Genomic DNA, 15,118 nt, shown 5'->3' with positions numbered 1-15,118 from the left:
GCAAATGCTAGAATTATTTAAATATTCATTTCATAATGTACAAATTCTCTATTTTAGTTACATAATTACTATTTTACATTTCAAAATGTGCTAACATTTTAAATTCCCATAAATTTTTTTCTGCTGGTAATTAAATAATTTTTAAATTTATTTGTTTTCCAGTGTTTATATTAGGCTAAATATGTTTAATAAATTGCAGATTATAGTATGGAACTCACTAATGATTATGTAACCATTATTTTATGTTCATCATGCATAGAGAAAATCAAATGAAGTAAACACACAGGAGGCCATATGTTGGATGTGTGGAATTGATCAATTAATGTTTTGATTTCCAAGAAAGTGCCTTTATAGTTCCGTATGATTTTTTGCATCAGTGATATTTTTATCATAGAGATCTTTTGTGTATTTTATAATACATTTCTGTATTTCTACAGTCTTAATCTGGCTTTAACAAGTAGTTAAGTATAGTTTGTTGAGTCTCAGTTACAGAGCATTTTAACTGTGTTAGGTGTTTAAATATAGAAAAAGCCTAATAAAGTGGTGTTTTAAACTTTGTGTTGTCAACATAATGTTTTTTCTTAAATAACTTACAAAAATAGTATCTGTGTGTACTTTAAGAAATGTATTTGTTTTTCCAGTGTTTCATAAGGAAAGCAGTGATTTATCTTTTAACAGCATATATTCTAAAAAGTGAACTATAATAGAGGCTATCTTTCCTTAAAATGGCCAGTCGTGTGAGCCATAATGTTCATTGATAGTAAAATCAATAGAGCATTGATTCTAAAGCTTAATCCTTGGAGACTGTTGTTTAGAGTGGCAGACATAGCCTAGTAAATATCTAGTTGTGGTTAATGTGTTCAGTACATGAGATTTTGCTATCTTGAATTTGGTTGTGCACTAAATACAGTTTATATGTGGTTTAGAAAATAGTACCTATTGATAGATACATAGCATTTTCAGCTATGTTGGTGATAAAATATTTGATATGAGATTCTTAGCTATGAGCTCAACTGTGTTTTCTTTCAATACAGTTTAGTCAGATCTAAACCAAATTTAATACTTAAGGATGCTCTCAGGGAATTGTCTCCACTTTCTTAGTTATGCTTTATTAATGACCATACTTTTTATATGAAGTTATTTCATGGAAAGATTTGCTGAAAACAATGATTTTTATATTCACCTTTTTTTCTTTCAACAAATCTGAACTAGAATATGAATTTAGAATAAATTCAGGTCTTAACATACAGTGGATTTCATTTGAATGTTGTAATTTTGTGTTATGCCATTACCTACCCATTTCTAATTTAAAATTAGTCAGGTTTTACAAGATAGATTTAAATATAAATTTTTGAGGACAGAAATGATAGTTTTCTATAAAGTCATATTATATCTTGATGCTAATATTCAAGAATTTTTATAAATATCAAAAAAGAATATTTAACACCAAATTTTGTCTGGCCCAGCTACTTCACTACCGTATTTTAATTTGTAGACTCTTATATGTTACACAGTTTGCCTTTTATGATTTTTAGTACTAATTAATGTCCTTTGCTTTCAACATTGGTTATTCTTATCTGATAGCATTATTAATAACCTAAGTTGATCTAAAAGTCAGGTTTTATATTTGCTAATAAAATATATTTTGCATTTATAGCTAAATGTTTTTCTACTGAAAAAAGAAGTTGCCTGTAATAAATCCTCTGCTTTATTTTTTTTAGCGTATCTCCAAGGTATCAATTTAATAACTATCAAAGTAGCTACTGCAGTTGTTGCATTTAAATTGATTTACATGTCAAGACTGGCAGTTTAGCAGCTGCGCTATTATTCCTAGATCGGTCAATTTACTTGAGAAAAACCTACTACTGAGTTCTACTGACCTGCCTGACAATATAGGCCCTATTTCTATTCCTGTAATTAGGCCTGCGACTAACTCAGAATATTTTTAATTAAAATATTTTGGTCAATGTGTTGCACCAAATTAGGCCTTTCAGTGAAGATTTAATTCTGGAAATAGTGTGATTAGAATATTTAATGAGTTGTGTTCAATTAAGATTAACAGGTTGTGTGTGTTGAACATACAGTGTTTGTGTGTGACCATTTTGAGTTTTACAATCATAAATGTTACTCCTTATTTTTAACCTTAAAAATATTTGCTCAATAATTGTCTGAGAAATAATTTTAAATTCAGTTGAAATTTTACTTCAAAGTAACTTTTTTAGCCTGATAGTACCAAGAAAGCTGATTTAAAATGCATGACTAGGAAAGCTTTTACTTGTTAATGTTCTTCTCTTCCAGCAAAAGCCAGAAATGAGGATATTGCCACAAATGTTTACAAATAGTTTTACTGAGAAATCTGACATAAACAGTGGTTGTTTCCACATCTTTTTCTAATTTGAGTTTTTAATTTTCTAAAGTAATGTGGCAATACAAAATTAAAAGGTGCTTATTTTATAGGCTTTTACCCCATTAAAAAGCTTTGATAAAATAATGTATATAAATATTTCAACCTTGGATCACCATAGTATAGGGGTAGAAATAAAAGCACTGATAGAAAATTTATTCTGAATTTGATTCAATTAATATGTAATGCATGTAACAAATAGCTCTTATCTTGATTTTTCTGCTATTGAGATCTTTCCTTTTGTTGCTGACTTCAATGATGGGGTCTTTGCTACAGACTGTAGTAGACAGGTAGACTATAGGTAGCTCCTTTAGTTGAGATGTCATTCTATTAATAGGAGTCACATCTATGGGTGCCATAAAAACACTAGATCTGGTATGCACGGTATATCACTGTGCGCCTTGTTGAAGGTTGTCAGTGACTAAAGCTCTAGACTAGAGCTAGACATTGTAATACTGATGTTCTACATAAATAGTATCTATTTTTGAGAAATTCTTTTCTCTTTCTTCTTTGTAAATATAGATACAAATAAAGTTTTTTGTTTTTAAACTCCCATGAAAAACTGTTATATTTGCTACTGTAGGTATGATGATATTCTGATCAATGGACTTCCAGATTGGCGACAGCCTGTATTCTACTACAGGAGGGTGAGAAAAATGAGCAATGCTGAGCTGGCATTACTGTTGTTCATTATTCTCACAGTGGGTCATTATGCTGTGGTTTGGTCAATCTACCTGGAAAAACAACTGGTAAGTATTAGTAATAAATGATCTAGCCTCCCTCATGTTACACGGAATATCAGACATTTATTTTTCAACTGATGAAAATTTCAGTTTTTCTATATGCACTCCTCATTCCAGTAGTTTTGTGCTCAATATTTAGTGATTGACATATTTCTAAGTCAAGAAGAACCCATGAAATTAGAAGAAAATATCCTTCTTTTTAAAAATGTGGAACTTGAGTTTGTTATAAAACTTCATGAATAACCAAATATCTAGCTGAAAATTAGAACGTCAAGTCATGTTTTCTTAATTATCACCTTCAAATAGAAATATTTTGTATATAAGACTTATTTTAGGAATCTTTTGTGTCACAGGCCCTTATAAATGAATGTCGACTTTAAAAATGTTTTAACTAAATGAGATTTGAAATGAGTATAGTTTTATAACTTCAGAGATCAGTTGGTTAAAAAATTATTACACTTTTCTTGGTCTAATATGCTACTATATAGTTTATTCTGCTATGGATTTTATTTATATGTTAAAGATAATCTAACATATTTATCAGTCTTCATGAATTAGCATCTGTTTACTCATTCCTTTTGAAGTGACATTATTAAAGTTGGATGAATGAGAAAAAGTGAGTTGAATGCTTTCTCTGCTTAGAAAACTTTGATTGCTATGGAGATGCACATGACTGACAGTGCTGAACTTCATGTGTGTTTAAGGCCTGGATACCATGGCAACAGTTATTGTGAAAGATTGATGATTTTACTTAATCATGTTGGACCCTACATATATTTGCATAAATGTTCCTCTATAATGTTTACCCTTCACAGAAGAGTCTTGATAACATTTGAAGAATACATGTTAATGATAACCTGTAACCATAATTCTTTCCACATTAAGGATGAACTGCTTAGTAGAAAAAAGAGAGAAAAGAAAAAAAAGACAGGCGGCAAGAGTGTGGATGTATCAAAACTTGGTGCTTCAGAAAAAAATGAAAGGTAGCAGCATATAAAAATATTTTATAATTTAAAATGGTTTTAAAATGCCTTTAATATGATTCAACTTCATGTATATATCCATTTCAATATGTTCTCATTTACATCTGTAGTAGGTTTATGAAAGACTAATAATGTGTCATAGTTTGTTAGACAAATTCTAATCTTAAGCAAAATTTCTACAGATTTTTTCCTTTATAAAGTGTTAACAAATATTTAAATAATGTAAACTCTCAAATTCTTGTAGTTTGAAATTTTTATACTGAACTTTAGAAACAAAGTGTTACTAGAAGAATCTATCACTGAGCTCAGGAGTGACAATATGTAGAGGCAGTGATACGCGGTACACTCAAAAAGATACCACCATTTCTTCTATTGATTCATAGAAAGGAATAAAGGGTTTAAATAGTTCACACAGCAGGGCATGAACTGAGATCAATGTGGGATGGAGATCAGAGACTATTCTGCCTGTCTTCTATTCTGATGACATCAGTGAGTAATGCTTCAGTGAACTGCAAATGACATTAATTTTTATGTATTGGTTTGTTTATGCTACAGTCTTCATATCTGGTTGTCAGCACTTGGGAACACACTGATGATGGTTAGTTTTTTATAGTTGAAGTAATCATAAGGTTTAAGATTTCATTTTGCAAAAGTGATGAAAAGCCCAGGTTAGAAAGAGGGCTTTTACTTCTTTATGTTTATAACTTTAGGAGCCTCCTTCCCCCAAATCTTAGCCTAATTCTCTTACTTGCTATATATGTTGCATTTGTTATAACTACTCTGTTTCATGTTAGAAAAAGTCAGATTAAGTTTAACTGTCATAAATATTTCATTGAATACATTCTTCACTTTTTTGTTGAAATAGCCACTCCAAAAAGAATTCATGATCTTTATAAAAATATTTTGTCTCCCAGCTTTCTCTATATTTTGCTGATTTGTTGTTTGGGTTTTTTCCTCCCCTTTTAGATTGCTGATGAAACCACAGTGGCATGATTTACTTCCATGCAAACTGGGAATTTGGTTTTGCCTTACACTAAAAGCATTGCCTCATCTAATCCAGGTAAAGTGTACCTCTTTTATATAATATTAGATGCTTTCACTTTTAATTATTCATGAAATAATTTATGTTCATGCCTGCTATCTGAATGCTGATATACAGTGGATGCTTCATAATGTTAATTGAATTGAATAATCTTTTTGAATTAAACCTAATTTAGAATAGTTCTAAGATTATTTAGGTATCTGTTCCTGTAATTATCTCTTATGTTGCTTTTACATTAGCTTAGCGTTCCAAGACACTGGAAAAAGGGAAAAAAATACCATCTTTAGGATAGACATAAAAGCAAAAAAAAAAATTAATCCTCTGTTATCATTAAAGTCATAACCAGTAAAAAGTAACAAGACTCAAGTAGCTTTTCACCCATTATTTTAATAGCATTTAAGTACATAGTGTAAAAGAAAAACAACCTTTACATGAGCATCTGTATAATTGTGCAAAAAAAAATACTGCTTTCCATTTTGGCAACTTTAAGAGGAGTTAGGACATTTTGTCTTATACTGGCAACAAAGTTTCTGTTTCTTCTTAGTCTTGATTAAACAATAAAATGTGAATATATATCATGTTTATATGACAATTTCTTTTTTTACATTTAACATACCAAAGCATATTTTACTAAATTCTTGCTTTTCTAATTTCAATTATTGCATCTAATTAGAAAATTTTCAGCATGTAAATATTTGAAAATAAATATAATACTTTTTGGTGTACAAATTTTATGGTTGTTTGAGTTTGTAATTTTTGAGAAGTGTTTTATTTTAAATAATAGTGTTAATAAGCTAGAGAGATCATTTCTACCCAGTTCTACCCACTGTATAGTCATGTATCAGAGCTGTTTTTCCTGATTGTTTAAGGAAGCTAATCACTCCAACTTCTGCATTTTATTTTCCTTTTTCCTCATAATGAAAATTTTATATTTGAAGGGGAAATGAACCAAAAATTACTAGTGTGCTTCTTTCTATCCTTTGAGAAATCATTAATATAAGTTCTTACATCAAAATAGTTCATCTTAATAGTTATTGCTTACAAAATCTTACATTTTTTTATGGTTAATAGAGAAAAATTGGTATTTTGGTAATTTAAAAGCTTTGTTTTTAAGTTGTTAACATGTTATATACTGTTAATTTGGAAAAAAAAAAAAAAAAACCCACAATGCTTGTGTGCTATGTCTGTAAAACTTAGTGAGAGAGGGAAAGTCTATCATACTGGTATGTTTATGAGAAGATGAGACAGAAAATATTTTTAGGGCAGACTGTCTTATGTTTTTTAAGTCTGATGATTTTTTTGTCAGCTTCAGAATCTGTACAATAGGCAAACCAGAATATAGATGAGTTAAAAAGTATAGTCATGAGACTCTACTAAATAGGATATTACATAAAATGTCAATCTTAAACCCTTCTTTATAATTTTAATCTGAGTAATTTAAAATAAAGTTGATTTGGTAAAATTAATATAATTCTTGGTTATCATGCAGGGTAATTTGCTAGAACTAGAACCAATATATTTATGATGGCTTAGATTACAATTTATTATTTTAAATTATCTGCCTGTGGTATCTAGACCTAACAGATTAGGGGATTGTTTTGCCTTATCACAAATTTGTAGAAAATATACAAAACTAAAGAATTTAACAAAAACTTTTTAGTCTCTTTAAAATCTCTGCTTTCTTAAACCATTTGATCAGTTTGAATTTTAAAGTTTTTAGTTACATGATAGTACCTGTTGCCTTTCAGTTTTGAGATGCTAAGCCTTAGGTTTTTAAGACCTTTATAAGTCTAACTTGAGGATTTTTTTTTCCTAATTATTTCTTCTTGATGAAAACATTTCAAGAAGAAAAATAAGATAATTTTCCTTCTTTAAAGCAAATATTTGCTATTTTAATTCTGCCTTGAAAACATAAGATTAGTTTTTCTGGTGGTCACTAACAAATAATGCAATGTAATAAACTCTTTCTGACACACATTATAATAGTAAAAGTATTTTAGATTGATAAACATACAACTTATGAAAGACATCAGCAAAACAATACTGAATAGTTGCTTTTAGGATTAGATTTTTGTCTGCTTTTTTTAAAATTAGGCTGCTGTGACCTTTATATTAATTTGGGATCTTCTTAAATAAGATATTTGTGGAATTTGGAGCAAGTCCTTTTAACCTTAAGCTTGATTAGTAATTAGAACAGTGGTCAAAAAAGAGCTCTGCTAAAGACCAAAGCAAAAAAAAATGATACATGTGGCCTTAAACTTTTTAAACGTGAACTTTATATTTATTTATCACTCTTGTGCTATAGGGCTGTTGTTTTATTTTTAAATAGGAGTCCACTGATGGGAATTTCTTGTCCTCTTTCTTGCATAGACCATACCTATAATCTTGATTTCTTTAAAGACAGATTTCCAGTCTTGATTCCTTTAGGAGTCAAACTAGACTCCTGTGAAGCAGTATAATTGTATAATCTTTATAGATTTTTATGTTTTCCCGAAGTCTTTCATAATTGGCTTCCTCATATCTAGTTAACAGCATTTTTATTTTATTATGTTGTATTGTGTTGTTTTAAGATATTAAGACAGGGTTTTGGTGTGTTGCCCGGGCTGGCATCAGACTCCTAGGCTCAGGTGATCCTCCCACCTCAGCTTCCTGAGCAGCTAGGACTATAGGTTTGTGCCGCTGCTTTTTTTTTTTTTTCTTTAATCCCAGGTGGGACATGAGAACAGCATTTTTGGCAACTCTCATATTGAGGTTTCCATAGCACTCAATTTGATTTTCATAGAAACAACTCTCATTTCATCTTTTTTAGATAATATTTAATTGAATCATGGATTGGAATAACTAACTAACACAAACATGTTCAAGAGTTAACACAACCAGTTTTTATAAGCGTACAGTAAATTGGTTAAGCTGATATCATTTAAGAGAGTTTTACTGTTGGTGTGAATCCCTTGAATTTCATGAAAAATTAATTAAAACTGAACTGCAAATATTCTATGTAGGTATATAGCTATTGGATAAGAAGTAAGATCCAAGTTAAAAATGGGAGATTCAGAGGGGCTTCCAGCAAATGGCCTTCACACTGGCAGAATCTGTACCCAAATTTTGTCAGAGCAACAATTCCTCACCTCTAACTTCTTCCCTTCTCATTCATCTTCTAAATACCCATTGCTTTACTACACGTCACACATGCATACAAGGTTGTCCAGTCGGATTGGGAAAAGTGGCAATTCTGGCTCAGTTTATGCTCTCAAGTTCACTTTTATTGCTTAGCATCTAAGATCCCTAAGAAAACTTGCATTGCCTGCTTAGTTTACCTAAATTCTTCTCTATTTCTTCCCCCCAAAAAATGATAAATGAGAATAAATATATCCATATTTGATATGTAAAGCTTCTTCTGGTCATATCTTTAGAAAAACAGTTCAGATAGTTGAATAAAAATATATTAAACACATATCAGAACAAGGCACTATTGGGGCTATAGCGATGAATATGCCTTGTAGGACCTTACAGTCAGGTAGTGGTTATAACACATGAATTTAAATAACCATTATACAACACAGTATATAAGTTTCACATGTATAAACAATGACTTCTGCAGATGTTCAGAGAAGTAGGGTTGTCTCTGTTTAGGATGACCACAGAAAACTAAAAAGAGGAGCCACTTGAACTGAGTCTTGAAGGATGAATAGACACTTAACAGTGAAGTGCCTACTTTGTGTACTAGGTAGTACACAAAGATAATTTCGTAGATGCAGTACTTCCTACGCAGTCATACTGCGTTACGGTTAAAAGAGACCTGGCGGTGGGGGAAAGAGGGTATCATGCGGCCTATTACTATTATCTGAGACTATATCCCAGGTGTCTAGATTCTGAGGATATCCATTTAGGAATTTATAGTCTAACAGATAAATCTGGTATGACAAGTCTATAAAGAACATTTAGACAGAATAAAGTTAATTGATAAGACAAAGTATTTCCATCACACACATCTGTCAAAGATATGTGTACATTGTTAGGAGTAGTAGAAATAAAGTAGATAATGGCTATGAAATGGGCAGAAAATACTTGAAGTAGTTCTGTGATCAGGCAGGGTAGAGGTCAGAGTATCTGATAATTCCCCCTTGCTTTCTGAGGAGGTCCTTGTTACCTCTAGTACTGGATTTTGTTCCTTTCCTTTGCTCTGTAAAAGATACGGGAGAATTATGAGAATTGATAGATTAGAAGAACAAAGCCAAAGGATGGAAAGCTATTATTCTTGATACACGTTAAATATTTGATAGTGTCAAATTAATATCACACATTTTCCAAATGGATCAATATTCAAGGAAAAGATGCATGGGTATTGCTATATTTAGCAAAATGTATGCCCCATATAATTTATGTACTACATAGGCTGAAAAGTGAAAAGTCAAAGGAGAAACTAAAGAAAAAGAATAAGGAGAGCTTGTAAACTGATGAGTAGTTGGAAAGCTAGTGTGTGCTTAGAGAAATGAGAGAACATTGGACAGTAAAATGCGTGCCTATATGCAGGGAAGCTGGGTGCACTTGAGAAAATGTTTTTAGATAGCTAAGAAAGCAAGTATTACTAGAATGATCAGCAGAAAACATGGAATATGAATTAGAATATAACAAGGAACTAGACTATATCAAGAGAAGGCTGATGGCCTTTGAGGTAAGAATTTAATTGTAACATTAAAAGTATAACCCCAGTGACACTTTCACATCTTACCAGTCTGTCTCTGTTTTCATGGTAGTTTTGAAGGGAGGACACATTCTCTTGGAATCTGACTAAACCAGTCTTCTCTGTTGGTTGTATTCAGCCAATAACCCAAGGAAGCTTTTCTAACTTTCAAAATGCCCTTCTTGGATATTTTTAAATTGACCATATGTTCTGTAGCCATGAAAGTATTAATAGCAAACAAACAGTTGATGAAATATAATCAATGCTATGTGCATATTTTCAATTTAACTCTTCTAAGTTATTTTATTTTTGTACTATCTGTGTTGGAACCTCATATGTTTGCGCCCATAATAATTTAGATTGTTAAGACCATCAATTTCTCATAAAATCAAGAAGTACCAAATATTTTAAGAGATTGCCCAGGTAAATCACAGTAATAGTTCTCTAAATTTTCTGAGATCAAACAGGTAAGTAGTCAGAATTTATTTGCTTGATTATTTGTTTTATTTTCTCGGAATTCACCATTCACATGTCTATTTGATGTAGTAAACTTATTTAGATGTGCATTGCCTAAGGTTATGTGTTTTTCACATTGTTAAACCCCAGTCCCATCTTTTCTCACTACCAAGCTGATCTAACAAGAACACAGTTAAAATAAAAATTATTGTAGGAAGTTTCCAGCATGCCTGTCCCCACCCTCATCAGGATCTATAGGTTGCCTAGGAGCAGTGGCTGAGAAAATAGAGGAATCTTCTCTGTATTGCTCTGGCTTTTGCTTTTTAAAAAAACGTTGCGTAAGAGTAAAGGGAGTACTATACTTTATAGAACCATCTATAAATGGAAGCATCCTCCCTCCCAAGAAGCTTCTACTCCCATGGAGACTACAACTGTGGACAAGCCTGGAGGTCACTCTCCCTTACAATCAGAGCCCTTCCTTTCTCGCCCCTTTGCTTCTGCTTGCTGGGACTCTGTCAGAAACCAAACAAACAAAACATTCACAGCTAATTAGCAGGAAAAAAGCTTCTAAAAGGCTAGGAGGCATTTGTAGCAAGCTGAGTTGCCTACCCTTCTACTTAAACAGATCTGCTAAGGGCTGAGGCAGCAGCTTACTTTTAGCACTCTAAAAACTTTTTTAAAAACTTTGCAGACAAACATACTTTACATAGGAGATACATAAAAAAATGAAAAGGGTTGGAGAAGTTCACTTAAATTTTTATAAAGCTGAAACTCTACTGTTACAGAAGGACAAAGAGATCTCGCAACATAAAACAAAGATTCCTTACTTCTGCAAGTACTCAGAGATCCAAAGACAGAGTTTTGTAGGTTATTGCTAGATATAGAAAAGATAAAAAGCACAAAATGTTAGTTAGGATGTTAGAGACATACAGTCTCATGGATTCCATATTTTATAGATGAAAAATACTTAAAACTCAGATTGATGAAGCAGTTTCCCCAAAGTGACACAACTAGTTAATGGTAGAAGTGAAACTTAAAGCAGATGAAAATAAATATTAAAGTATAAGAAAAATATATAAGAAATATAAAAGCTAGTAGAGAATAAACTTTTTCAACAGCTGGATAACTAGAGCTTTATAGCGAGTGTAATAACCTCCCTGATTGTAAATGCCCTGTAAATGCCCTATCAGAATATTCAGGCTGATTGTAATTACAGATTTTCCTTGACTTACAATGGAGTTATGTCCTGATTAACCCATCGTTAAGTTGCAGATATCATAAGTCAAAGATGTGTTAAAGACACCTAACCTCCTGAACACCCCAGCTTAGCCTAGGCTTCCTTAAAGGTGCTCAGAACAGACCATCTAACACAAAGTGCCTGGAAGTATTGAACATCTCATGTAATTTATTGAATATTGTACTGAAAGTGAAAAGCAGAATGGTTGTATGGGTACTCAAAGTATAACAACGAAGTACTCGAAGTACCATACAACCATTCTGTTTTTCACTTTCAGTACAATACTCAAAGCACTGAATGCATATCGCTTTTGTGCCATTGTTAAGTCTAAAATCGTTAAGTGGAGCTATCCTAAGTGGGACATCTGTATTACAAAAGTTGTAGAAGGATTCTTGAATTGCATTGGGGCTGAAGAGATGGCTTCTACAGTCTCTAACAGGCAAATTGCAAAAAGTAGTTTTTATGCTTTGTATCTCCTTGAATACTACTGTCTCAGGCAGAGGGAGGCATAGCTTCTGCTTTTTTGTTTTATTTTTATTACCTCTTGTGAATTCAGTCTTAAAGTTCTGTACAGAAATTTTGACTCTTGTTCAAAGTATACAATTTTAAAGTTTTTCTATATTCTTCATTGTAATTTTATTACATATTATATGTATAATAATTCTGAGATAGTATAACTCAATGGGAGAACAAAATTTAATATAGAGCATTTGACTTTGTGGACAGATTTTCAGAAATGTACTTATGGTATTTTCCTGTGTTGAAGGTTATTTTTAAGCTTCAAACACAAGAGAAGATTCATGCTGTCTAACAATTAAAAAGAAACGGAGCATCCTCCGGCTTTTTCCAAGCTCTCGCTCCTCAGAATTTTTCCACGTTCCTTATTCCCATTAGGACAGGCATGATTTCCCTACTGATAGTCTTCTTGATAAATGGCCTTCTTTCCTAAGCTTTCCTTGGATTGCTTAGTGTTTTGAAGTTTATATGGACAAGTAAAAGTAAACCAAAATACAACAAATAGTGCCAGTGCAACATGGTGTCACTTAAAGAACTATGTCAAGAGCATTAAAAGAAAGGTTGATGTATGGATATTCTCCATCTCACAGCTTACTAACCTTGGAAATACTACGTCTTCACGGCTCAGCTAAATTGTCATCATCATTATGAAGTCTTTCTTCATCAAGCCACCTGAAAATTCCCGTCGTATGTTCTCTGTGTTAACTTAATAGCACTTCCTATTTGTATTAATCACAATAGACTGATAGATTATGGTAAGGTACACATCATCCTGAAATTGCAGTGGCTTAAAATTTTTTTCTAGCTTATACCACCTGTCTGTCACTGGGTGATAGGAAGGGGAACATTCCGCTCTAGCTAGCCATTCAGGAACTCAGAACAATCATGTCTTCACCATCGTCTAGCTGTATCCACCTGGAAGATGTGGCCTCCTTGCTCACAAAGGCAAGAGAGAGCTGGAAGATTGTGCAAGCTCTTATGGTTTTTGTTTGCAAATGACGCGTGATGTTTCCATCCACAGCCCATCCAGTGCTAGTCCCACGACCCCATCTGATCTTAAGAGAACCGAGTCTCTCTGTGGGGAAACAGATAGAATGTTGACTGAGCACCACTTTCTCTTCCAGTAATTCATTCAACAAATATTTATTGAGTGCTTCTAAGCCTTGAGAATAATTTTTAAAAAAAGATGAAAATTCCTGTTTTCATAGAGCCTGTATTCTATATTCCATATTTTATTAATGTTTATAGTTATTTTTACATATTCTTTAAGGACAACTATTATGTCTCATCATGTAATCCCCACATATCTTAACAAAGTACAACACGTTTAATAGTGGTTCAATAAGTATAAATAAATATCACTGTTTACTGGCTTCTCCTGCAGGAGTGTGGGCTCTACAGCTGCATACAGAGAACACTCATAACACAAATTCTTTAAGTTAGCCATGGTTTTAAATGTAAAAACCAGTCCTCTATTTGATGTCTATGAAGGTAAGCTTTGAGCTCTTCAAGAAATTTTGTTAAGTAGTAAGAGAGTTGCTTCTAGAGTAAAAATTTTGCTCATGGTTTCATCCATAAAAATTATAAACTCCTTGAGAATAGGAACCCCTTCTGTTAGGAAGAATGTAAACTCCATAGTTTTAATACAGTATTATGGAGCAAGCAGTCCAAAGCCCTAATCAATTAAAGTAAGCATTCATTTATTCATTAAATATTTATTAAGCTTCCATAATGTGCCAAGCAGTGTACTAGGGCTACAGGGATGGATAAGGAGTTTATATCCACAAGAAATCTGAAACTTTCTGCGTAGATAAACTTGGGTTTATTCTGGAATGAGTTCTTGTGCTTATTTACTCTACTGAGCAATTTTATTCACTTGAATTAGCCCCTCATGAAAAATGGGAGGGGCCAGGCACAGTGGTGCCTGTAATCCTAGCGCTCTGGGAGATAGCGCCAGTAAGGATCGCTTGAGGCTGGGAGTTCAGGAGCAGCCTGAGCAAGAACAAGGCCCTGTATCTACTAAAAATAGAAAAATTAGTAGTGGTGGCATGTGCCTGTAGTCCCAGCTATTCTAGAGGCTGAGGCAGGAGGATCATTTGAGGCAGGAGTTGGAGGTTGCAGTGAGTTATGATGACGCCACTGCCCTGTACCCCGGGCAACAGGGAGACCCTGTCTCAAAAACAAACAAAAAAACCAAAACACACACACACACACACACACACACACACACACAAAAGGAAGGGATAAAAGGTTGAAAACAATTGATCTTGTTCAACACCTTTTGAATGCATGAATTCCCTCTAGAATGTACCTTAAAGAATAGCCACCTGGTTTCTCCTTGAATACTTCCTCCAAAGTCAATCTATTTCACTTTCAGGTAATTTTAACCATTAGAAATCTCTCCCTTATATGCATCCAAAATCAATCTTTTATCTCTGAAACCATATATAGTAATATTACCATTCTTTCCTATGATAACCCTTAAGATATTCTATGGTGAATATCAGGTTATCCCTAATCTTCTCATTTTCAATCCCTTATAAGACAGTTTCAAGCTGCCTCACCATCAATCACTTTCCTTTTAAAAGTCTTCCTGTTTTTCAGTGCATCTTAAAATGTGGTACCCAAAACTAGAAACAAGGACAGTTCAAAATTGTACAGTCCAGTAGATTTATTTGAGATCATAGGCTTATTGCAGGAGTAATGCTTCCTGGAGTGTGCATATTATAATTATAATTTCAAAGAACAAGTAAGATACGAAGAAAAGAGAAAGCATGAGGAACATTTACATAAATGTTTAGGAATGGAGTAAAAGGATGATAAAACAGTGAGTGAGACTAAGGAATGTATTAAAACTCTTGGATTTGGTGTAGTAGGTTAAGGTGATTGGTTTGATTGTAGTCCTCAGAAAAATGTGGTTTTGGATCAAATAAGTATTTCAAAGAGAAAGTTTTAGTGGAATTAGGTGCTGTAGCAAGAAGAAACGTTAGCAGAGAAATGTTCTAAATTGACAGGACTACCTAGGAAGAGGTTGCTATTACTCAGCCAAAGAT

The 15,118-nt window shown here is 32.8% G+C and overlaps 1 protein-coding gene across 1 annotated transcript in view; it reads left to right on the top strand.

Moving 5' to 3' along the window:
• Positions 1 to 15,118, top strand: part of DNAJC1 (DnaJ heat shock protein family (Hsp40) member C1) — a 170,575-nt gene that overhangs the window by 67,088 nt on the left and 88,369 nt on the right. The window contains exons 4-6 of the mRNA XM_069458820.1: positions 2,988 to 3,153; positions 4,033 to 4,130; positions 5,097 to 5,190. Of these exons, the coding sequence (XP_069314921.1) occupies positions 2,988 to 3,153; positions 4,033 to 4,130; positions 5,097 to 5,190 (358 nt within the window). The remainder of the gene's footprint in view (positions 1 to 2,987; positions 3,154 to 4,032; positions 4,131 to 5,096; positions 5,191 to 15,118) is intronic.

The sequence above is a fragment of the Eulemur rufifrons genome, chromosome 25 (genome assembly GCF_041146395.1).
Source record: "Eulemur rufifrons isolate Redbay chromosome 25, OSU_ERuf_1, whole genome shotgun sequence".
Classification (NCBI taxonomy): domain Eukaryota; kingdom Metazoa; phylum Chordata; class Mammalia; order Primates; family Lemuridae; genus Eulemur; species Eulemur rufifrons.
The sequence above is the reverse complement of the archived record's forward strand: the minus strand, read 5'-3'. Positions and strand labels throughout refer to the sequence as shown.